Genomic DNA, 27,828 nt, shown 5'->3' with positions numbered 1-27,828 from the left:
CTAGAATTTTTAATTTATCGACATTTTCAACAGCAGTGCTTTCTAAATTTATATTATAGGATTGGTTGTCACAAACCCTTTTCCTGCAAATATGTAATTTTTTGGTCTTTTCCGTAGAAATTTTGGCTCCAGATATTGAACACCAATCATTAATTTTGGTGAATACATTTTGCAATATGTTATTAGCTTCAGTGTTACTATTCTTTTTACAGAAGATGTATAATGACTCATTTATCATCGCTAAAATCATGGTCTAGGTTTCTTCGGCATTGTATAGACCCATTACTAAAAGGGGGTTTATTTAAGAAATTGGTGATATTTTGGATTTCAAATGACAAAATTAGTTATATCCCTAATGCATTTGTATTAAAAATATGATTCTGTTCGAAATATTTTTAGTATTTTTGCTAAAAATATTTACCTACGGAGGTGGGTACCTTGGCCTTCGAGACGGACAATGGATTTCCGACTTAGAATCCTCAGATAATAATAACAATAACATCAGATTCTCTCTCAATATCTGAGGCAAAGAGGATCAGGTGTCCCGAGGAGTTGACAACCGAGAATAAACCTTAAAATGAAAAAGAGCTCCCCGTCTTCTAATATACAGTCGAAACGAAGCTATGCCATACTCAGAGGAACCTCAAGTCAAAATCCTGCGAGTAAGGGTGACAATACCAAGCCAGATATTCCGAAGACGAAAACGTCGGCGAAATCAGCCTTCTTTTGACATATCACTTATTCAAAACTCTTAAGTTCATAAAATTTATCAAATTGGGATATCACTACAATTTTGGTACAGACTAAATTCCTTAGTATTGTATTTTCCATATTCCTGCAAATAACTGACAGTTTTCAAGCTATGACAATTTTGTATACCTCATTTTAATCCAGAAGAAACACACTTTCTTTTGATATATCACTTATTCAAAATTCCTTGGTAGGTAGGTAGGTACTTTCACATTTTCAAGTACGACAATTTTGTATACCTTATTTTAATCCATGAGAAACGCACTTTCATTTGACATATCACTTATTTAAAAATATTAAGTTCATAAAATTTATCAAATTGGGACATTATTACAATTTTGGTACAGAGTGCCTTTCTTAGTACATTGTATTTTCCCTATTCCTGCAAATAACTTTGACAGTTTTCAAGCTACAACAATTTTGTACATCTAATTTTAATCCATAAGATACCCACGTTCTTTTGACATATCATTTATTCAAAAATCTTAAGTTCATAAAATTTATCATTACAACTTTGGTACAGACTAAATTCCTTATTATATTGTTTTTTCCATATTCCCTCAAATAATTTTGACAGTTTTCTAGCTACGACAATTTTGTTCTCATTATACCCTACACCACTATAGTGGCTTATTTGGCACAAGGACGCTATTTGGCTATTGAAAATTATTGAAATCGGTCCATTATTTCACCTGGCCCCCATACAACCGGATCCCCCCGAATAGGGCCTTTAACCTCATAATTATTTTAAATGATCTACTATCTCTACAAAAATTGAAAAAACTTAGATTTTCGTAAAGATCGGGGATTATTTGACCCTAGCCCCCATACAAAGTCCCCTTCAGAAAATGACTTGAATGTCCACAATTCACTTATAAACACTAGGATAACGATGAAATTTTGCAAAAATAAGTTTTATATAAACATAAATCGATATTAAATTTATAATTTTTAAGGATCGGACCAATTTTTGCCCTAGCCCCCATACAACGGGACCTACCGATTTGGGCCTTTTAGCTCATAACTACGACAAATATACTACTATCATTCAAAAAATTGGCACAACTATAAAACATAGATCCGGACATTAAATTTTATAAGGATCGAACAAATTTTTGACCTAGCCCCCATACAACCGGATAAATAAATAAATTACTTGAATGCTCCATACAACCGGACCTTCCGATTTGGACCTTTTATCTCTTAACTACATACGTCTAATATACTACTATCTATCAAAAACTCGGCACAATGTGCTGATGTTTGTAACACGCAAAAATATTTGTTTTAATGTATACCAGTCGGTTCAGAATCACAATTTTCAATATAATTTGTTAAAATTTGTCACATACTCTTCTCTGGATCCAATAACGAAGGCTGTTTAAAATTATTGAAATCGGTCTGTTACGGATTTTACCTTTAAGTTTTCTTTGTGTTGAGAATAATTGATTTAAAAACTCATTTTAAAATTTTAAATCATATCTTCACTTCATATTAAACTGATATTGGTCTTTAATAGAATTAAACATATTTTGACGATTTTATTATTTTATGTTGGCAATTCCTTTTTATGTTTTTGAAAGCTCATTTTGTTATCGAACTTCTTTTATTTACAAACTTAACCATTAGCTAAATTGACCAATGATTACACGACATCTGCCAAGCTTGTGTTAGATCAAATGACAGATTGACACGTGCGAAACAAGGAAAAATAAATAGGAAAATTCATAATTACTACGCGTAGTACTTTTGGGCAAAAAGTCAGTTGACAACGTGCTTTCGCACAGAAAAGTCCTAGCCTTGTGCTAGGACGGACGAAAAAGAAAACAAGTGAGAGTGTTATATTCGGCTGTGTCGAATCTCATATACCCACCTTCCCTATAAACATCTGGGTGATATTACTCATCAAATTAACTGAGGAGGACTTTATATGAGAGAGAGGTTTTATTATTGACCGTTTATTATAAATCATAATTTCGAATATCACTTTCTGTCACTTTCCGTATGAAATTTGGTAGGAAGATTTACATTCCTATAAATGTTTCTTATATCAAATTTCATAATTGTTCACGTATTTTTAAATCAGCAGTGATCGTTAAAGTAATTTTCTTATGGACCGATCCTCAATAAATTTGGTAGAGAGATTTTAACTCGTATAAAACATACACAGATGAACAAAAGTCACCGTCATTTGCCTTATTAAATGTTTGGAGAGCTCCTGAGCTCTAAAAACAATTTAAAAAATAAAAATTGTTAATTCTACATAAACTATAATTTATTTAAAATGTTTTGTTGTTAAAACTATATTATTTTCACTAGCCTTATTTAGAAAAACAAATATTTTGGATTTTTGGCATATATGTATTTCTCGTGGACAAAATTCACCGTCACTGTATCTTAATTTGCTAAATATTAATAAATATTATAGCGATTTTGCTTCTATAAACGCTTTTATAAAATTTTCTGTAATATGGTTACTTCAACACTGATCTGGCACAATTTTATAACGATACTTCGATTTAGAAATTTTCTAGAACCACGCGTCTTTCCTTTGCAAAAGAGCAAGAGAACAGATTTTTGGGATAAAGTAATATTCATTGATGAGAGTAAATTGTGCATATATAAATCGGACGGACATGTATGTGTGTCGAATTTCATCGCTTTTCTCGTATTTCTAAGCCAGTAATGAGCTTTAACCCATTAGATCCCAACCATCTTCAAATCAATAAATTTAAATTTTTGTTGCAAAATACATCTTATTATGGGTTAATTTAAAATAAAATTTAAAAACAAAAAATTTATAAATTTTGGAAATGCGATTTTTGAGCTGTACTCGGATGGGTACAGCGGGACAATATGGGTATAAATATAAATAAATAAAAAAAATTTAAAAGCTATTTGTATTATTATACCCTTCACCACTATAGTGGGAAGGGTATTATGCGTTTGTGCTGATGTTTGTAACGCACTAAAATATTAGTACTATACCCACCTCGCAATCAAGATAAGTAAAATTGGTCCATTATTTCACCTAGCCCCCTACAACTGAACCCCCCGAAAAGGGCTTTGGAGCTCATAATTCAGTATAATATAAATGTATCTCGATAAAAGTTCGCAATACTAAGTTTCATACAAGCCTTGATGACCCTGCCGAATTTCGAAATGATCGGACTTCATTTGACCCTAGCCCCCATACAAAGCCCCCCTTCGGAAAACGACTTGAATATCCGCAATTCACTTATTAACACTAATATTGCAATGGAATTTATCACAGACAAATATTATATAAAATATTATAAATCTATCTAGCCCATTTTATCGGGATCGGTTCACATTTGCTCCTATCCCCCATATAAAGCCTCTTTCAGAAAATTAGTTTTTCGTCAATAAATTGCTTAAATAAATCGGAATCAAGGTAATATTCCAGATAAATGCTTTATTATGAAAAATAGATCACATTTAATATTCATAACTGGTGTAGGGTATCATATGGTCGGCCACGCCCGACTATACTTTCTTACTTGTTTTTTTTTAATATTTTGGTACATTCCTACATAAAAAATCGAATCAATTAGTATTGATCATTTTTCCATTAGATTAATTATGAAATGTATTGAATTTCTTTGTGAATTACCGTATTCAGTGCACTTTTTCGACACTTTATTGATATTTGTGCTAAAATAAATTAATTAAAATTCATCATATGGAATGTATTCTTCACTGACACTACTGTCATACACTTCCCATTCACCAAAAGTGTTGTCTGGTAGATCCTCCAGTAATTAACAGTATTTATCAATTCCTCTTTTTATCAATTTCTTCGCAATATTTGGAAAAATAATGGAAAATCTAAATGTGAACTGATTTTATTATAAAGATAATCAGTAGCACCTACAAGCCTTCTAAAATATTTACCAAAAAGCACATAAACATCCTTAATAGATAATTAAGATATATGAAAAAATAGACATGGGTAGTCCCATTGTACCCAAGCGAGTACACCAATATTTAAGCTTATAAAAATTAACTTAAAAACTAATTTTTAATTATTTTCTAAGAAAATCCTAATGGTCTGATCTGTTTACTTTATTTTTCTGTAAAATTCTAATCCATTCAACTCAAAATGTATGAGTTTGACATCAAATTGCAATGAAAGGGGCGAAAAATCGAAAAATTGAAAAACTCTGTTGACAAAAAAATTATTTAAAATTTACCGTTATGTTTTTATGACTTTATAATTCGGTACATTTACCCCCTTATTCACAAACAACATTTTTATTTTATAAAAGGTTTATAAAACAACATTTCCATACAAAATCTAATTTATAAACTGTTTATAAAATAAAAAATTTGTTTGTGAATAAGGGGTTACTCTTTAGATCCCAAAGTAATGTTCCAAAAATCAAATTTTTCAAAAAACTCAGTAATATGGATAATCTAGCTTTGTTTGTTTCTCGGTTGTTTTTTTGTACCCAAGCGAGTAAAGTGGGAACGAATGGGTTAAAGTTATTTTCTGAAGGAGAGCTCTGGCTCGTAAGAAACTTACTTATGTCGAATTTCATCTCTATACTCGTATTTTTAAGCCACTAATGGTCGTTAAAGTAATTTTTTGAAGGGGGCTTTATATGGGGAGTAGGGTTTATTATGGACCGATCCTCATAAAATTTGGTAGGGAGATTTTGGATCATATGAAACATATTTGTGTCGAATTTCATCGCTATACTCGTACTTTTAAAACAGTTTTTCCCGTTAAAGCTGTTTTTCGGCGGTCCACTTGTATGGGGGCTATCCGAAAACGTGGTCCAATATTGCCCATTTTCAATACCAAACAAACCTTACCTACATAGAATATGTGTGAAAATTTTCTAAAAAATTTGTTAGAGAGGTTTTGGATCATAAGAGACTTAAATATGTCAAATTTCATTGTTATAATAGTATTTTTAAGTCATAATGATCGTTAAAGTAATTTTTTTACCTTATATGGGGGGGGGGTGTGTTAGGGTCAACTATGGACCGATCCACATAAAACTTTGATAAAGCGATTATGGCTCCATTGAAACTTATGTGTGTCGAATTATATTATTCTTAAGCCAGTAATGAGCGTTAAAGTCATTTTATGAAGGGGACCTTATATGGGGGTAGTGTCAATTATGGACCGATCCACATAAAATTTGGTAGAGAGGTTTTGGATCATAAGAGACTTAATTATGTCAAATTTCATTGCTATACTAGTATTTTTAAGCCAGTAATAAGCGTTAAAGTCATTTTTTGAAGGGGACCTTATATGGGGGTAGGGTCAATTATGGACCGATCCTCATAAAATTTGGTAGGATCATAGGAAACTTATTTGTGTCGAATTTCATAGCTATACTCGTACTTTTAAAACTATTTTTCCCATTGTGATTTCCTTTAATAAAGAATAAAGAACAAGAACATATGAGAGAATACAGAAAAGTAAGAGAGAGAAAAAGTGAAAAGAGTAAGTAATTCCCCCCATAAGGGATTACAAAAAGAAAGTGGACATGGAAGGGAAATATCATTGTCCGTTGCTCTGATGAAACCTCATATGTCGCCTAAGTCACATCCTACTACATCTCCCAGTTCATCGAGGAATCTTCTACCTAGCCATTTCAGTCTCAGACTATGTACTCTGGGCAATAAAGTGAAAGATTTAAAAAAAAAAAAATAAAAAATAGAGAAAACATTAAAAGATGAACTCAAAAAAAGCTTACAAAAGTGAAGAAAGCTGAAGATAAAAATACAAGAACAAAAAGAACAATAAAATCCAAAAAGAAAATCGCTGAGAACAAATGATGAAAATAACGAAGTAAAATAAATTGAAACGAGTAATGTAAAAAGGAGACCAGCCAAAACGAAATAAGAGAAAAAACCAACAAGACCAGAGTCACCATCATTCAACATGCATTTTCCGGCACATCAGAATCCAGCTAATACATCAACTTAAGTATTAATACCGTAGTTATATAGATTTAATTTTATTATTATTATTAATAATATAGAATTTAACATTATTCATTATATCATTGTTATTTTGATTCCTAGGATATTACATGCAATAATATTATATCCTATATATATTTATATATATGTATAGTCAAACTCGTTTATAACGAACTCCGCGGGACCAGTCAAATTTGTTCGTTATAAGCGAAGTTCGTAATAAGACAGGTGAAGTTTTTGTAGTTCCAAAAATAAAGTGGCATTTTACGAAATTTTAAGAATATGATTTATAAATTTATTTAATATTCTTTACAAAAAACACCATTGATTTTATTTGTTCATATTTTTCTTAACAAATTTAAGTTTTTTTTTTCAACAAAGCAAAATATATCCTTATGATTTCAACACATAATTTTGAAGTTCGTTATAAAAAAGGAAAATTGTATGAAATTGTACTTGAAGGACTGAAAAAGTAGTTCGTTTTATACGAGGATTCATAATAACCGAGTTCTTTATAAGAGATGTTTTTTGTATGAAAATAGTAACCAAAATTGCGGGACTTGAAAACTTGTTCGCAATAACCGAGAATAATCGAGTTTGACTGTATATTAGGGTGATCGACTCGATTTTTCAACCGGTTTTAAAACCGATTTTTTCTGCTTTACCAGTGTCGGTTTTTTCTAAATGTTGATTTTTCGAATATCGAATAACCCGGTTTTTTCACTTTTTAAAAACCGGTTTCGAATACTTTTATTTGCTTTGTATTCAAAGATTATTTAAATGAAATTTTGAAGTAAATAATACAGCCCGTTTAAATTTAAAAATATTCGAGTCCAGGAACTAGGATATATTTTTCTAAAGCACCATTGGTTAAACTTTTTTGATCTTCCTAATTAATTAAAAAATTTTATTTGTAAAATTGATAACTGTTTAATAAAATTTTATTAATCTTAAGATTATATTCCAATTACAATAATTAATTTACCGCTGAAATATTATGGAAGTGTTGGAATGCCTATGAAAATTTCCTAAAAGGGCTTTAGAATAAGCTAGGATTACATAGTACCTTATGTTTAACAGAAGTGTCCACTTTTTTCCTAATTTTTTTTTATATTAAAGAAATAATGTAAATCAGACGACTAGATCTAAAGTTATAATCTGTTAAACTGTTAAAAATCATTTCGGGCCATGTTTTATTAATCAAATTTAATCATAAACATTAATTTCTTCAAATTAACATATATTTTTTTATTTATTATGAAAAACCGGTTAACCGGTTTTTTCTGAATTTGAAAAATATCAACCGGTTTTTTTGAAATGTCAACTATTCGAACTATTCGAAAACCGGTAATATATAATTATGTATGTATGTATGTATGTATGTATGTATGTATGTATGTATGTATGTATGTATGTATGTATGTATGTATGTATGTATGTATGTATGTATGTATGTATGTATGTATGTATGTATGTATGTATGTATGTATGTATGTATGTATGTATGTATGTATGTATGTATGTATGTATGTATGTATGTATGTATGTATGTATGTATGTATGTATGTATGTATGTATGTATGTATGTATGTATGTATGTATGTATGTATGTATGTATGTATGTATGTATGTATGTATGTATGTATGTATGTATGTATGTATGTTTGTATGTATGTATGTATGTATGTATGTATGTATGTATGTATGTCTGTATGTATGTATGTATGTATGTATGTATGTATGTATGTATGTATGTATGTATGTATGTATGTATGTATGTATGTATGTATGTATGTATGTATGTATGTATGTATGTATGTATGTATGTTTGTTTGTATGTATGTATGCATGTATGTATGTATGTTTGTATGTATGTATCGGCTGCACCGATTTTCTAGCAATTTTCACAGTGTCTTCCTGTATATCTGGAAGGAACTATAGGCTAATTTTTATTTCGAAATTTCAAATGCGAGGGGTGCCACGCCCACATACAAACTTAGTATTAAAAGTCGCATATCTCAGAAAGTACAACAGCTAGAGTCTTCAAATTTTGTATGGACATCTTTGACATCCATAAGATTATTTTCGGACAAAATGGGCGTGGCACCTTCCATATGAAGAAAATATTAAAAAAGTATATCTGAGAAAATATAACAGATAGAGTCCTCATATTTTGTCGGAACCAATTTAGTGTCAATATGATTATTTAAGGAAAAAGGGGGCGGACTAGAAGTAGGGGGCGTGGCACATCCCATATGAATTAAATACAAAAACTCCCTTATCTGGGAAACTATTAGAGTTAAAATCTTAAAATTTTGTACGAAGAACTTTAACATCCATGTAAACATTTTGGGTAATAAATTGGCGGACTACCAATGGGGGGCGTTGCTCCTCCCATATGAATGAAATATACAAAAATTCGTTTATCTGGGAAACTAAAAGAGATACTTTATTAAAATTTTGCACGAAGAACTTTAATATTTATCTGAACATTTTGGGGAAAAAGGACGGACTTTCATTAGGGTGGCTTGAAAATACAAAATCTCGTATATCTGGGAAATTATTATATTATTCAAATTTTTCATAAGTTACATTAAAATCTAATTTGGATAAATTGGCGAACTTGCAATAATTTGCGTGGCATCTCAATATGCAAAAAAATTTATATCTGAAAACTATTATAGTTAGAATTTTCAAAATCGTAGTGTTTTTATACCCTCCACCACCATCAGTGGTGATAGAAGGTATAATATAACTTTGTCATTCCGTGTGTAAAACAAAGAAATATTCATCTGAGAAGTATATATATATTCTGGGTCCTTATCAAATTCCAAGTCGATTTAGCTATGTCCCTCTGTCTGCCTAGAACACGCTCACGTTAAAACTAAGCAAAAGAAGTAATACCCCATTTACACATACACGAAATCTAGTACTTATGAGATTTCGAGCCAAATCTACTTGATTTTAACTAGATTTCCCATACAAAACAAAATCTACTTCGTAACTAGATTTCGTTAAAATCTGCTCAAAATCTAATAGTTTTTAGTGATGCAACTCTGTTTTTTCTTAAATAATACTAAAAAATACGACACTAAACAAGAAAAAAGAGGAAAACAAAACAAACAAAAAAAATTAAAATGTCGACAAAATTTTTATAAATTGAAAAACATGAATGAAAAGTTAATCTAAAATAAAAGGTAATGTTATATTTAAATATCTATTTTTTTATTTTAAATGGAATTTTGATAAATATCCCATTTTTCCTTCTTATTTTTCATATCACACACTTTTTCAAGAAATATTAGAAAAAATGAAATCTTCTTAAATGTCAAGAATAGTAAGTGTAAACGGACTAGATTTGGAAAAAGATTTTAAATGAAATCTACTAGATTTCGTGTATGTGTAAATGGGGTATAAACCAAATTCACCGAAAATATTCATTGTTATCCTAAGCAGTTTGGTATTGAAAATTAGCCAAATCGGTTCACATCGGCAAAATTTATGAATCAAAATATAAAACAACTCCGAAAAAATACGTTTTTTGCACATTCCGATGTAATTTTCACGAAAACTATGTAATATAATTCCATGAAAATCGTCACACAAAAAAATCTGCACAAAAGCTTGATTCCTGTTGAAAATTGCTAAAATCGGTCCACAATTTCATATACCTCCCACACAAAAGTACATATTCTCGGAAAATGAGTTTTTTTGTTAATAACTTCCGTCAGAATGTTGATATCTTCACAAAAATTTACAAACTAAAATTTTATGTCAATAGAATTTATTCAGAGAAAAAATTTTCTGGATCGGTCCATAATTGGACATAGCTCCCATACAAGGTCCCCTCCCGAAAATCACTTAAACGCACATAATTCATTACTAAATTGTGATATCCATATAAAACTTGGTACAAGTATTGCCCTCACATATAGAAATGTTACTATGAAATTTATTTCCGATCGGTCCATAATTGGTTATAGCTCCCATACAAGGTCCCCTCCCGAAATACACTTAAAAACACATAACTCATTACTAAATTAAGATATCCATATACAATTTGGTACAAGTATTGCTCATATACACAGAAATATTACTGTGAATTTTTTTCCGATCGGTCCATAATTGGTCATAGCTCCCATACAAGGTTCCCTCCCGAAAATCACTTAAACGCGCATAACTCATTACTAAATTAAGATCCATACAAAATTTGGTACAAGTATTGCTCATGTATACAGAAATATTACTATGAAATTTTTTTCCGATCGGTCCATAATTGGTCATAGCACCCATACAAGGTCCCCTCCCGAAAAACACTTGAAAACACATAACTCATTATTAAATTAAGATATCCATATAAAATTTGGTACAAGTATTGCTCATATGCACAAAAATATTACTGTGAATTTTTTTTCCGATCGGTCCATTGGTCGTAGCTCCCATACAAGGTCCCCTCCCGAAAATCACTTAAACGCACATAACTTATTACTAAATTAAGATATCCATATAAAATTTGGCACAAGTATTGCTCTTATATACAGAAATATTAATATATCAATATAAAGTTTGGTACAAATAATTGCTCTTATATACAGAAATATTACAGTAAATTTGTTTTCCGATCGAACCATAGATTGTCATAGCTTCCATACAAGGTCTCTTTCAGAAAAATACCTAAAGGCACATAACTCATTACCAAATAGTGATACCCATAAAAAATTTGGCATAAATACTTTTTTTGTACAGAGAAATGTTATTTCAAAAATTAATTAATTAATTAATTAATTCAAAATTTAGCACAAATATTGCTCTTATATACATAAATTACACTATAAAATTGTTTTACGATCGGTCCATATTTGGTCATAGCTCTCATACTAGGTCCCCTACAGAAAATCACTTAAATGCACAATATTACCAATGATAATGATGTAGATACAGAATTTTGAAATTTTGTCTTTATATACATACATAATTGGTCATAGCTCCCATACAAGGTCCTTTTACGAAAATCTCTTAAACGCACATTACGCATTACCAAATAAAGCTATTGATACAAAATTTGGCACAAATGTTATTTTGTATACAAAAATTATATTTCAAGATATTTTCACGATCGGTTCATAACATGAGTGCGGTTGGTCCCATACAAGTTTCCCTTCAGGAAATCACTTAAACACACATTATTTATTACGAAATTACGATACAGGTACAAAATATTACTGAAATATAGCTTTTATGTACAGAAATTTTGCTTAAAGAATTTCTTACGATTGGTCTATAATTGGTCATATCTCCCATACTAGGTCCTGCCCCTGAAAGCACTTTAACCGTATTTAACTAGTTGCATTATCAATTTGAGTAGAACAAAATTATATATATTTTGAAAACCCTTAAATCTTTCACACACATGCATACATGCAAATTATTAAAAATGTATCGATAAAGCATATCTTAGGGCGCTTTAAAAATATAAAAGAAAATGGCGTTTGTAATGTTCAATAGATCTTGGCATTGTAACGTATTTAAGCTGTTTAAATCTTGGGGTTTTTCTATTTAAGACATGAGAAAACTTATTTCTACAAATATTTGATCAATTAAAAAAGTATTAATATAAAAGTAGCTGGTGGAGGGTATTTAAGAATATAGCACTCTAACTTGTTTTATTTACATTACTTTAAGGGTAGCAAAGCACACTGGGTATAGCTAGTTGTATATAAAAAACCCTAGTATTAATATGAAAAAGAAAAACCTAAATAAGAATCACTTGAATTTTTAAGACTTTTATTTCTCTTTTGTATACTACATGAAAAGAAGAATATTTTTGTTTCAGTTTAAGTTGATCTTTTGTAAGTGATGTTGTGTTTTGTTAAAAAAGTTATTTTATTGTAAAAATTTTAAATAATTATGATGATCTCAAAAGCAGGAACGGATTTAAAAATTAAGGTAAATTTATTTTATACATTCTAGTTTTAATACTGACAATTTCCTCTTGGTTTTTTACAGAAACTGTAAAGGACGATGGCCGAGAATTTCAAAAGAAAATTAAGTTTAATTTCATTTATCTTCGTTAAAATTGTTTAATTATATTTTTATTGAATTAACTATGATACATGTTTATTATTTGATGATCATTTTTAAATAAACTTGGATAATTTTAAAATAAATATAAAAAATATATTTTTTTTCTATAACAAAGTCGGAAGACATGGTACTTTAACTTACAAATGCAAATAAGATTGTAATCTACATACATTACATTCTTATTTGCAAGCGTCATAGGCGTCTCATTAACTTCGCTTAGAACTCCACACATTATGTAAGTGAAATTTTAATTTGTCTTAATGATATTGTGGCTTACATGTGAGGACTCAAAGTCATACATTCGTTTTGGGCCACACAATACTAAAATATTTTAATGTAAAATGATTTATTATATATAATTTGTATTTATTTATGTAGTGTTCGTTAATTCAAATTAATTGTAATGCCATCTATGTATCAATGTCTGTGTTACTTATAAACTACAACTCTATTAACAGAGTTGTATTGAAATGTAATATATGTCAACTGTGCGTTTTTCTATGTATATGTGTGTCGATGATCTGTGTGTATAAAAGGCAGACAAAGATCAGTTGGTTTTGGACTGTTCACTAGGTAATATGTTTGTTTGACATTTGCCTTAAAAAACTAGACACTAGACGAAGTTTGTTTGACTTGTCTTTTGTTTATACAATATGGATAGAGTTTGTTTGACTTGTCCTATGTAAAATTATAAGGGCATCGTTTGTTTGACCTGCCTTTATTAAAATTATGTGTTGTTTCTTTTTATGTGCGCGTGTAAAATGTTATAATTAAAATTTTCTTTAAATAAAACCTTTATAACGTGATACGAAAAAAATATATCAGTGTTATTTTGTAATATTTCGTTAATACTGATAACGACCTTGGACAACGCTGAGCTACCCCAGCGTAGATGAGAAATTCCGTCGTTACAGTGGCGCCCGAGCAGGGACATAAAAATAATGACCGAAAGGCATTCAAAAAGAAAATAAATTAAAAACTGTGAAAATTTATGTTGTAATCCGGTTTTGTTTAAAAGAAAAAGATATATTTGTGAATCATGTTGAAAAATTCCTGGGCCTATACCTTAAGAAAGGATGAGTTGGTATCCTACTTGGATGAGTTTGGAATTCAACCAGCCCGCAGCGTGGACGAGAAGAGAAGGCAGATGGCACAATTTGTTGGTAGCCCACACTCTCCTGACCAATGACATCGTTTACTGGAGTTGCAGGCAAAGTATGAAAATTCCTCAGGTAACTTTCCAAAGCAAACCATCTCCAAGCATGTCACCATCGAAAGCTCCCAAAATATTAATTAACGGAGAATCGAGCCCACTAAAATTAGAATCAGGTATGTCATTACAAAATATTAATACCAGGAATACAGAGTTAGATGATTCATCCGAGAATAAAGTGGAGAAAAAAGAAAAAGAAAGACAATTAATGAAGAAACGCAATTAATAAAAAGCACAATTAATGAACATTATTGACTTAGTAGGAAAGTGGGGTATATGATGGAGGAAAGGATCCTCTACTATTTATTGAAAGATTGGAGGAAATGGCGGAACTATACAATGTCGATAAAAATTTCTTGTCTAGAACCATGCCTTAGTTATGCAAGGAAAGAGCATTGATATGCTTCCGAAATAACAACAATCATTGGGATACATGGGAATCTTTCAAACCAGATATTTTGAAAAGCTGGAAGATGATATCCGTAGGAGAGTTCAGCGATCAAGGGAAACTTTCAAAGAGTACGTGTTAGCCGTACAGAACTTGATGAGACATACGGAGATGACCGATGAACAAAAGCTAGAGCGGATTTACCGTAACGCGCATCCAAACCACCTGTGGTATATACATCGAAGGGATTTTACTAATTTAAACGAACTTCTATCCCTCGCAGACGATTTTGAAAGTATACCCACTACAAACAACCTTCCGGATAACCCCCGAGCTCCCATCAACTATGATTCTATCGAAAGGATTTCGAACCAGCCTGGTTAGAAATAACGCCTCAACATTAACCATTACCTATGGAAGTGATAAATTTAAGTTGTGATGAAAACCGAATGTGTGCAAATGTTAAAGTCGGAGAGAACACCATAACTGCTACTATTGACACAGGTGCAACCAGCAGTTATATTAGTGAAAATTTGGCTTATACCATTTTTGCTGCTTATCCAAAAGATACCACCAATCTTGAGGTCATACTAGCCGATGGATCAACTAACTAAATATGGAGTGCTATTGAAAGTCCTGTAAAAATTGGTCAAGGTCAACGAAACGTCTGTCTCTATGTTTGGATGATACCCTCTCTGGATGTGACCCAACATGTATGGTAATACAAAACCAACCTGGTTGTTCCGGAAATCCATCATCAACACCGACAGAAGAAATTGAAATATCACATACCCCTCCTACATCTGAGGACCAACAAACTTCACTTGATCAGGTAAGTGTATCCGTTTCAATGATAGACAGGACAACTTATAATGACCACGACGCCGAAAATCAAGAAACAATTAATACTTTTATTGAGAAAGAATTACAGAAGATTAGAGATATTCATGGGCCGACAAACCTAACGGAGCACCATATCGTCATGAAGGATGACCGTCCCATAAAAATTAGATACACTAATAGCAACCCGACCATGCATAGAACACACGTCCAGCCCATATAATTTTCCTATAACACTAGCCTAGAAGAAAAATTGCTCATGGAGACTCTATATGGATTTTCGCCAGCTAAATAATCGTTCAACCCCCGATGCCTACCCTTTACCGCGTATTAGCCACATTCTGGACCGACTAAGAGAAGTGAAATACATCAGCTGTATCGATTTAGAAAATGGCTATTGGTAAATACCAATAGCTAAAAATAGCTCAAAATACACAGCGTTCACCGTACCTGGCCGTGGTCTCTATCAATGGAGAGTGATGCCATTTGGACTACACTCAGCGCCAGCCACATTTCAACGAACCCTCGATCAAGTTATTGGAGCTGAAATGGAACCTCATGCTTTCGCGTATTTGGACGACATCACCGTTACGAGCAAAACAATTACTCAACATATGCAACACCTGAAGGAAGTATTTATTCGACTGAGGAGAGCCATTTTAGTAGTAAATCCTGAAAAATGTGAGTTCTTCAAGAAAGAAACCAAATATTTTGGCCATGTATGTGAAGAAGGCATCAAAACCGATCCCGACAAAATTGCGGTCATTTCGAAAATACCAGCTCCTAAAAATGTGAAGGATGTACGTAGATTTCTGGGAATTACATCGTGGTACAGGCGTTTCGCCCCAGACTTCGCAACATTTTCACAACCATTAACATCGTTTTTGAAGAAGGGCAAACATTTTAAGTGGAGTCCAGAACAACAAAACCTTTGAAGAATTAAAACACAAACTCACCGAGTCACCCATACAGGTTTGTCCAGATTTTTCCAAAACCTTCAAACTACAAACCGATGCAAGTGATTTCGGGTTGGTAGCAGTGCTCACCCAAGAAATCATGATGACCCTACCGCTGGCCATCTTGGAATTCGAAAAACAATTAACCTTGTTTGTAATCGTTACTATTGGCCAGGTATGTTCCGAGATATCTGCCGCTATGTGAGAAAATGTTCATCGTGCCAAAAATATAAAATCAGCCAACAAAAGCCAGCAGGCGAGATGCTAGTCAGAATACCAGAGGAACCATGGGCTACTATCTGTCTAGATTTTGTTGGATCATTACCACCAAACATGGAAGCACTATGTTACTTGTAATAACAGATAGATTTTCAAAATGGACTGAAATTGTACCCCTTAGGAAAACAACGTCGGAAAGCCTAATTTAAGCCTTCAGAGAACGCGTGTTGTCGAGATTCGGAGTTCCCAAAGTCGCTATAACAGATAATGGATCACAATTTACCAGTAAAGTGTTTCGAAAATATTTGGAAGAAATTGGTGTGTCACAACAATTCACTGCACCTTACACACCACAACAAAATCCTACGGAACGCGTCAACAGAACGATAAAAACGATGATATCGCAGCTGTCGTAGAACAAACACGCCATTTGGGATGAACTTCTTCCGGAAATCACCTTGGCCATAAATACAAGCTGTTCTGAATCAACAGGCTATTCACCAGCATACATAGTACAAGGTCGAGAACCGTGATTACCAAACGCATGATACGATGAAGTGACCATAGGTACAGGAGTACCAACACTTAACCCAAAAGAGAAGGCGGCTCAATTAAAAGAAGTTTTTTGGTTAGTGAGAAGTAATCTAGCCAAGGCCTCACAGGATCAAAACGGCATTACAATTTGAGACGTCGAATATGGAAGCCACATATAGGAGAGGAAGTATTGGTCCGTCAACAAAAGCTTTCAAAAGCCGCAGACCAATTTGCAGCCAAAGTAGCACCCAAGTTTGATGGTCCTTATGAAATAATCGAAATGCCATCCAAGGTCATTGTGAAACTAAAGAGTCGGAAGACAATGACATTAAATCTGCCTATATCTCTACACATACCCAGCAAAATCTTTGCTTACAATGATTACCATTAAGTACTTTATTAATGACTTACTTTGTATGTAAAGTCTAAAAAAATATCAAAATAAAGAAACAAACAAACATAAAACAGTTACTTTTTCTTTTTTTCCTTTTTTTGTGCACACGATATCGAATATCTATTTTTAGACAAACAGAAAATAAAATAGTATTTGTGTGTGAAAACTATTATTTGACGCACAATAAAACAGCTAAGCAGTGGTGTAGTGAGTGGAGCATCCAACTGGCAGACGGAAGGTATTGAGTTCAACCCCAGTCTGTGTCGACTTTTTATTTTTATTTTTTCATAAATATTCTATAAATAACTCTACTAAAAAAAACAACTTATTTCCAACCAAATAATATTGACTTACTTTTGGAACATCTCAAACAAAAATAAGTACTTTTTCTAGTAGAATTGTAAGCACTTTACTCGATGAATTCTGGTGATTTTTCTAGTGAATTTGTAAGCAAATATTTTGCTGGGTATAATTATAAAAAAACTTTTTGCATTTTATTTTCTTATTATTATAAATGTGCTGTTTTGTCTATTCGATAGAATAACGAATAAAATGGCAGAAGAAACAGAAATCTAACAAATACATAAGAAAGTAAAAAGTATACTAAGAGTGAGAGGTCCTATTAACGCGCATGATCAGCCAACCAGAGTTACATATGTCAGACGATGATCCTTAAACATCTTGACAATAAAATTTCGTGGCCAGCGTCAACATTTGAATGCCCGAAGACAAACAATATTGGGAAATTTTATCGGTACCATCACCATCTTCATCATCAACATCCACACATGCATCAACATACAACACAAAGTTCAACCTATAGAGAAATGGGGATGCACATCAGATTCATTGAAACCAGGATTTTTTCAAACTGTTGCAGCCGAATTATTTAAAAATTTGTTACCCGACGAAGGCAGACACAATCCTACGACAAAGATCAGTTGGTTTTGGACTGTTCACTAATCTAACAAATACATAAGAAAGTAAAAAGTATACTAAGAGTGAGAGGTCCTATTAACGCGCATGATCAGCCAACCAGAGTTACATATGTCAGACGATGATCCTTAAACATCTTGACAATAAAATTTCGTGGCCAGCGTCAACATTTGAATGCCCGAAGACAAACAATATTGGGAAATTTTATCGGTACCATCACCATCTTCATCATCAACATCCACACATGCATCAACATACAACACAAAGTTCAACCTATAGAGAAATGGGGATGCACATCAGATTCATTGAAACCAGGATTATTTCAAACTGTTGCAGCCGAATTATTTAAAAATTTGTTACCCGACGAAGGCAGACACAATCCTACGACAAAGATCAGTTGGTTTTGGACTGTTCACTAGGTAATATGTTTGTTTGACATTTGCCTTAAAAAACTAGACACTACACGAAGTTTGTTTGATTTGTCTTTTGTTTAAACAATATGCATAGAGTTTGTTTGACCTGTCCTATGTAAAATTATAAGGGCATCGTTTGTTTGACCTGCCTTTATTATAATTATGTGTTATTTCTCTTATGTGCGCGTGTAAAATGTATAATTCAAATTTTCTTTAAATAAAACCTTTATAACGTAATATGAAAAAAAATATATCAGTGTTATTTTGTAATATTTCGTTAATTCTGATAACGACCTTGGACAACGCTGAGCTACCCCAGCGTAGAGGAGAAATTCCATCAAAAAAAATTTATATCTGAAAACTATTATAGTTAGAATTTTCAAAATCGTAAAGTGTTTTTTTATTTACATTGCTTTAAGGGTAGCAAAGCACACTGGGTATAGCTAGTTGTATATAAAAAACCCCTAGTATTAATATGAACAACGTGGCAACTCTCTAAGCTGTCATAGGATAACTGATCAAAACAAACAAAAAATAGATAATAAGAAAAATCTAAATAAAAATCAGTTGAATTTTGAAGCCTAACAGAACGCGTGCTTATTTTATAAAGTGTAAATACACAATATTCACCATAGACCCAACAAAGTATATATATTCTGGGTCCTTGTGAAATTCCGAGTTGATTTAGCCGTCTGTCTGTCTAAAACACGCTCACTTTAAAACAACGGTGGCCAAACATGCTATTCTGTTATTCTCACTTATACACACGAAATATGAATTTCTCAGCAACAAAATAACCCAGCGGTAAATGAAACAAAGTACTAAGATAATATTCGATGACATCAGTATGACGTTCTAAGCGAGCAATTTAAGTACTTAGAGTGCAATGTATGCGTAATCCAACATATCATGCACTTTAATTATAACATAGATTACGATTTAACCAGAGAGTTAGCTGTATTTTTCATGTTGTTTTTTGTTTTCATTTCTTTAAAAAAAATATAGAACTAAAGTACCATAAGTTTATGTTCTCAATGAAAAAAAAAAAAAAAAAAACAATCAAAACAAATATACATAAGAATGTCAAAAGATAAACAAATCAAAAATATTAAATTAATTAAACATGCGAAGTAAACCAAATTAATTTCTTTGAATTTTCAATTCTTTTATTTTCTTTATTCCACATTTTAAACTTATAAATAAACAGTTTTTAATAAAATTTAAGTTTTTTTGTTTTGGTAAACAGCTGTTTGTTTTTGATTTCAGTGTTACCACTTTATCGTTTTTTATGCTAAAATCGTTTGAATTTTTTGTTTATATGTTGAAATAAACAATTGGCAACACTAAACTTTCTTACAACATTCGAAAAACATATGAAAAATTGTCGTAGGAGTTTTTTGAGTTTTGCATAGAAAATACCAACAACATTGTTATGACTATTGTAGTAGCTGCTGACATACAACTCTACAACATCGATTGAGAATTGAACATATATATTATATATTATGTATACTACATGAAAAGAAGAATCTTTTTGTTTCAGTTTAAAGTTGATGTTTTGTAAGTGAAGTTGTGTATTGTTAAAAAAGTTATTTTATTGTAAAAATTTTAAATAATTATGATGATCTAAAAAGCAGGAACGGATTTAAAAATTAAGGTAAATTTATATTATACATTCTAGTTTTAATACTGACAATTTACTCTTGTTTTTTTTTACAGAAACTGTAAAGGACGATGGCCGAGAATTTCAAAAGAAAATTAAAATTAATTTCATTTATCTTCGTTAAAATTGTTTAATTATATTTTTATTGAATTAACTATAATACATGTTTATTATTTGATGATCATTTTTAAATAAACTTGCAAAATTTTAAAATAAATATAAAAAATGTATATTTTTTTCCATAACAAAATCGGAAGACATGTTAATGAGACGCCTATAAACGCTTGCAAATAAGAATGTAATGTATGTAGATTACAATCCTATTTGTATTTGTAAGTTAAAGTAAACTTACAAATGCAAATAGAATTGTAATCTACATACATACAACTTCGCTTAGAACTCCACACATTATGTAAGTGAAATTTTAATTTGTCTTAATGAGCACATCGATGAGACAGCCTAGGACACTTTTATGTTTAATCTAAGTGGAAGAATAAGTGAAAGCATCACCACTGACTGCCACGAAATATCACTTAGATAAGCGAGTACATAATGTGTATTTTTACCGCAGGGAAACTAAACACAAAACAAAAACAATTTAGTTTATGAAATTATACACAGAGAATATTTTCAAAAGCCGTTACAAATAAATGTTAATATGAATACTTTTGACAGATTTATTACACACATAATTATATATAATTATATTTGTATTTTAATTTATTCAAGCAATTAATTGCCAAAATTTTATTGGTTAACCGATCGACGATTAATCATTTAAATACCTAATTGACACATGTAACAATATATAGAAAACATACAGTATATCAGTGTTGCTCAAACACACTACTACCATAGAGTACCATAGTTTTATTTGTGTTGGTAAAGCAGCAGAGAACAGAATTCAATTCAAAATAAAAGTATACTAATAAAATGACTATAAACTATAAAGTACATATATGCTAACTGTCAAATGTTTATTATGGATTTTGACAGCCAGCGTATATCAAAGTCTATATATAAAAAACTATCAACTGTTCTCTCATGTTCTCCTACATTAATTCGGCTTTCTCAAAATTTTGTTGTTGTATTTCTGTGTGTATTTTAAAAAAGTCGCGTACAGACCTTGCTTCGACAAGTGCTGATCAGCAACTGATTTGATTTTGTTTTTCAAGTTGAGAGCAAACCCACTGATATTGCTCATTATAAAAAGAAGAAGAATTAAACCTATAGTGTATGTGTATCAACTTAGCGTCAGCAGAATTTTCTTACCCTATCACGCGTGCTATGTAATGGCAATCTTGCGCTCCTCTGCAGTATATGCATTAATACCTACATACATACATTAATATATAAAACCACGATCGGCAACTCCTATACACAGTGTATTTTGGCAGTTACAAAATTTAGACAGACTACTCACACGCATAGAAAACACAATTCAGTCTCATATGAGCTGTCCTTGAAGGAGGTTGTGTTGTCGCTGGTTTCTTGCTTTTGCAATGAAAATGAACGAAAATATAATTATGCAGGTATAGATAATTCTAATTATCGTGGACTTTTTTAGCATCTACACTACATATTAAGTAGTTTTTAGAATTATAAACTTTATAAATGTTTTTTCTAACAACCTTAGTAGCAAATAACAAATATTTACCTAAATATATATGTAATTATGTTAAATCTTGACCCTTAATGGGTATATAGTTCATTAAAAACTTAGTTTTTTTTATTTCTATTTCAATATTTAAAATAAATATGTGCAAATAAGCCCAAAAATATTTGCTACTTTTAAAATAAAAAAATATTCGTTTTGTTTTAGATTAATATTACATATTTCTAAATTTCAGTTTTCCACGCATGCCTTATTGTGAAGATGAGAGTACAACTATTTCTCATTTCTTGTTTTTACGCTCTTACACTTATACAAGTGCAAAATGTGGTAGTATATGTCTGCTGATCGCGGACATAAAACAACAAATACAACAATACGTACATACATCAATGCATAAATCAATACATTAAAACATATGTATGTACATAAATACACGCGTAAAAAGTTATGAGTAAAAATTTCAGACTACCTCGAAAAAATTACGTTTTTTCCAATTCTTAAGTAATTTTCTCAGAAATTGCAAAAGATATTTCGATGTATTTTGTAACACATTATTTTTTAGTCTGGGATCAAGTATGTTCAAAATCATAACAATTGATCCAATATTTCCCATAGCCCCCATACAAAGGTATACATACATATATTCCCAGAAATTAGTTTATCGTTAATAACTCCTTCAAATATATCGGTATCAACACAACATTTTGTACATGCAAATATAATATAAACAGAAATCATACTACCAACGTAGATCTGTTTCGGTCCACAATTGGTCATGGCTCCCATATAAGGTCCACCTCCGAAAATCACTTAAACGCACATATTTCATTGAAATAAAGCTATTGTGATAAAATCCGAGTTGAATATGTTTTGTGTACATATAAATCATTCTACAAATTTTTTTTCGGATCGGTTAATTATTGGTCATAGCTTCCATATAAGGTCCACTTCCGAAAATCACTTAAACCCATATATTTCATTGCCAAAAAAGCTATCTTGTCGAAATTCGACACAAATATGTTTTATCTATATATGAATCACTCTTCGAAATTTTTGTCGGATAGGCCCGTAATTGGCCATACCAAAAGGTACACTTCCAAATATCACTTAAACGTATATATGTCTACGAATAATAAAGCTATCGGGATAAAATTCTACTTGAATAAGTTTTGTGTGCATATAAATCATTCTACTAAATTTTTTTCTGATCGCTCCATATTTGGTAATAGCTTACATAAAAGGTCTACTTTAAAAAATCACTTAAACGCACATATTTCATTATCAAATAAAGCTATCTTGATAAAATTCGACACAAATATGATAATGTACATATGAATCACTCTACGAAAATTTTCCAGATGGGCCAGTGATTGGTCCTAGATTTTATATAAAGTCCACTTCCGAAAATCACTTAAACGCATATATTTCATTAATTAAAGTTAATTAATTAAAAAGCTATTGGAGTAAAATTAGACTTGAATTTTTTTGCATATACATAAATCATTATACGAAATGTTTTCCTAATCGGTCCATAATTGGTAACAACTCCCGTAAAAGGACCATTTCCGAAAATTATTTAAACTCACATTAACAATCAACGTTTTTGGGATAAAATTCGACATAAATGTGTATTTTGTATATATAAATCATTATACGGATTTTTTGCGGGATCGGTCCATAAGTTGTCTTACCTCCCACATAAGGTTCACTTCTGAAAATCACTTAATACCACTTAATTCGTTATTAAATGATTATATCCGGATAAAATTCGACATGTTCGAGTATGTTCTCTGTATAGATAAATCATTATATTAAAATGATTTCGAACTGACCTATTAATATAAATTTTTCTGGGCCTAATCAAATTTAGTTCCACATATGCATAAATGTTAGTTAGTACCCCCAATACGGAAACACAAAAAAATTTTTAAATTATCTAAAAATTAGGTAGTTAAATGGGTTCTAATAACAATTATAGTACTCTAACTTGTTCATTTTCAAATTGGTCTTAATAACTTTGCATGAATAGAATTTTTGTTTCAAGAAGTTATTACAATAAGAGCGGGTTTTTGAGATGGTAATCAAATGCCAATTAATAATCAGATTAGTTAGTCTAAAAATAAATTTAATCTTATGTTAATCCCCTTTGATGTTTTTGAGTACAAGATTAAACTTCGCAGTGTTGCCATACAAAACAACAGAAAATGTCACTGTTTGTTATCAAAACAATGCATATTTTATAAAAAAGAAGAAGACAATTGTAAATTTAATATGAAAATTAATGAAAACTTAAATTAGAAACAAAAAAATTTATTTTGAAGTGTCCATAATTTATACTAATCAATAAATAGAACATTTTAATGTTTATATTTATAAAAATTTTATTAATTTTTTTGCATTAGCTGTTTACACTTTTGCATTTCGTGCTTAAGATTAAACCACCTCCATTGGGCGCATAAACTTGCAAACAAAATTAACTAATTGAGTACTCAAAAACATCTTTCGAGGATTAATTTTAATTTAATCGCTAATCTTTCACCTAAAGATTGGCCCTAAATAAACCTTTTATTAAATACACTGACTCAGTTATCTTTTGTTGTTGTGTAATTTCCTATATTCTGAATTATTTAAATAAAGTTTCTAAATGACATTTCTTACCTTCTTCGGTATGTACTTCTAAATGGCCAGCTTCGATTAGTTGCAAGAGAACATTTTGTGGTACATTAGAGTTATCAGTTGGTTGGTGGATACGAGTTTCTAATGAATGAAGCCCATTTTTGTTTCCCAAATTGCCTTTCTGTAAATATTTGCAAATTCGTTTTGATTCAAAAGTTGTTGGATAAAACATTTCTTTTTTATTATCTTTATTATCGGTACTGGTGCTTTTACAATCACTTGAATCAATGTTAATGATATTTTCCTCCGGTGCAGATTCGGTATTAAGGCAATTATTGCTGCTAACATTTGTAATACCTTCGAGGTCTGATGACTCATCAGAATCATTTGTTGATGAAATAGGAGATCGAACTTCCTGAAATGAAAGATGTAACAAAAAATTAGCATTAGTATTCTTTATATCCCAATAAACACTCAAAAATTCAAATTCAAGGATAATTTATTTGTTATATATAATTTCTTATTTTGTACTTATAAATTTTCTTTATTACAAAACGTTACACACAGAAAAAAGATCGATAAGAAATCGGTTTCCATTATAAATATTTAGTAAAGTTAACTAAAATTCCATCGCCGCTATTAAAAAACTATACATTTAAGTAATTTTCTATATTTAGAACTGAAAATCTATGATTGTAATCAAATTATGGTTTTAACAATTTCCGAATTATTATATTAACCAAATTAATCTTTCATATAATTTTTTTTTCTAATTCGGTAAATACAACCGAATTAAATTTAGCATTCAAATGTAATTATTTCAAATATTAGTATTTGTAACCGAAAAATAGGTTGAAGCTACAAATTTTTAGGTAAATAAACATTATTCCTCCATCACAACCAATTATCAGTAGAAAAAGTTAAATAGTCTAAATAAATTCGAAATTTCCAACCGATTATTGACGTTGTTGACGTCTACAAAAATATTTATTAAAAAAAATTGTTATTTACAAATATTTGGAAAAGATAAATGGAATTGCTGTTGCGGCTTGATGTTTAATGATACAGGCGTATAAAATAGAAAAAGGTAATGTTCAATCAAAAATCCATTTTGTAGTTGCTTTTAAGAGATTTCATTGCGTTTGCAGGAATTAAAGCAAGTAACTTAAATCTACAAGAAATGCAAACTGTTCAACGTAGAATATTTCGCCAAAAACTGAAAGAAAAGTCGCTCCAACCAAAGGTCAAACATGTACATAATATTCCCCTAAATGAGATGCGAGAAGTATTTAAAATGTGTGTATCTAAAAGCAATTTTACATATTTTATAAAATGTTATTGTTTATAAATAAAATCCACAAATAAATGCATAATAATTAATATTTCAGTTGTAAATACTAATAGTTTCAATTCTCATTACCGAATTATTTTTTTAAAATAATTCGGAGTTTCATGTATTCGGAAATGCTAATCGAATTTTTCAGTTACTGCAATAGAATTATGTGGTAGTTGTTAGAACCGACTAAATTCGATTGGAAACAAATTCGGTTACTCCAACGAATCTGTTTTCTCTGTGTACGAAATATATTCTATATTCGCATTTCTTTATTTCAAGCAACAAACCTCACCAACTTATAATTCCTCTTCCTGAGAAATTATAAGTTGATTAAAATATTTATTTTATTTTAAAATAAATATTTATTAAACAAAATAACGACTTTTATACATGGTCCTTCGAACCGGATACATGATCCTTCTCGCCTTCAGAGGTTGAACCAGTGGCTTGGACAAATTTAGAAGTTCTCAAGAATTTGAAGTTGTTCCCATCAACGGTTTGCCGACGGAAAATCAAGCAAGTAAAACAAAAGCTGAACCAAAGTGAGTATTCATGAAATTTTTTTGTTATGTGAAAAATTTGCCAAGTGAAAAGTGCCAATGATAAAAGTGTTGTACTAAGCCAAAATTTTATAATTTGCCAAAGAAAAATTAAAAAAAAAGTTTTCATAAACAAAATCTGGAAAAGTGCCGTGAAAAGCCAAAAATTTGTTATAAAATCTGGAAAAGTGCTGTGAAAAGCCAAAAAAATAAAAATAATTTTTTTTTTTATACAAAAATCTGGAAAAGTCCCATGAAAAGCCAAAAATTTTTATATAAAAAAAATTGGAAAAGTGCCGTGAAAATCCAAAAAAATTTTTTCATATAGAAAAAATTATAAAGAGCTGGAAAAGTGCAAAATTCCAAAAAATAATTTTTTTTTTAAAGATGGCGAAAAATTTTAATTTTCCAAAAATGCCACAAATTTCCAAAATAAAAATGTCGGAATATTAACAAAATAAAAAAATCTTTTAAAGTGTATTTAAATTGCCGAAAAAAAATTTAAAAATAAATATATAATTTTCTTCCTAAACATATCTGTGAAAAAAGTGAATAATTTCTTTTATTTAAATTTGCAAAAAAAAAATTGTTATGAGTGCATAAAATGTACAAAAAACCACCACCTTTTTCATGATAAATGTGATCAAAAAAGTTCCCAGCGGTAAAAATACACATTATGTACTCGCTTATCTAAGTGATATTTCGTGGCAGTCAGTGGTGATGCTTTCACTTATTCTTCCACTTAGGTTTAACATAAAAGTGTCCTAGGCTGCCTCATCGATGTGCTCTCGCTTAGAATGTAAGCCACAATATTATTAAGACAATTTAAAATTTCACTTACATAATGTGTGGAGTTCTAAGCGAAGTTAATGAGACTCCTATAAACGCTTGCAAATAGGAATGTAATGTATGTAGATTACAATCCTATTTGCATTTGTAAGTTAAAGTATTTTGTTATTGAATAAATATATATTTTTTTATATTTATTTTAAAATTATGCAAGTTTATTTAAAAATTATCATCAAAATTATAGTTAATTCAATAAAAATATAATTAAACAATTTTAACGAAGATAAATGAATCTTAATTTTCTTTTGAAACTTTCGGCCATCTTCCTTTACAGATCCTGTAAACAATCAAGAGGAAATTGTCAGTAGTTGTGTTTTGTTGCTAACGTTCAAAGGCAAAGTGCTACCAATTCAAAAATAAAAATACAAATATTAATGTGTTTATTTATGTCAAACAATAAAAAAATATTTTAAAATAAAATTTAAATCAAAGAAAATTACCAAATAAAAAAACCTTTTCAAGAAATTGTAAATAATTTCAAGATTTAGCAGATTTCTTCTGTGGAGTGATGCCAAGTCAGGT

The 27,828-nt window shown here is 30.6% G+C and overlaps 1 protein-coding gene across 1 annotated transcript in view; it reads right to left on the bottom strand.

Moving 5' to 3' along the window:
- LOC119601169 (serum response factor homolog) overlaps nt 1-25,179 on the bottom strand; it is a 92,900-nt gene extending 67,721 nt beyond the window's left edge. Inside the window, exons 1-2 of the mRNA XM_037951926.1 lie at nt 25,144-25,179; nt 24,625-24,997 (exon numbers count right to left, since the gene is read on the bottom strand). Of these exons, the coding sequence (XP_037807854.1) occupies nt 24,625-24,997; nt 25,144-25,179 (409 nt within the window). The remainder of the gene's footprint in view (nt 1-24,624; nt 24,998-25,143) is intronic.
- Nucleotides 25,180-27,828: the final 2,649 nt, after the last annotated feature.

The sequence above is a fragment of the Lucilia sericata genome, unplaced genomic scaffold (genome assembly GCF_015586225.1).
Source record: "Lucilia sericata isolate MDLA Ls3-8-SP2 unplaced genomic scaffold, ASM1558622v1 Contig000146F_arrow, whole genome shotgun sequence".
In the NCBI taxonomy this organism is placed as follows: domain Eukaryota; kingdom Metazoa; phylum Arthropoda; class Insecta; order Diptera; family Calliphoridae; genus Lucilia; species Lucilia sericata.
This window is presented reverse-complemented; position numbering and strand designations above follow the sequence as displayed.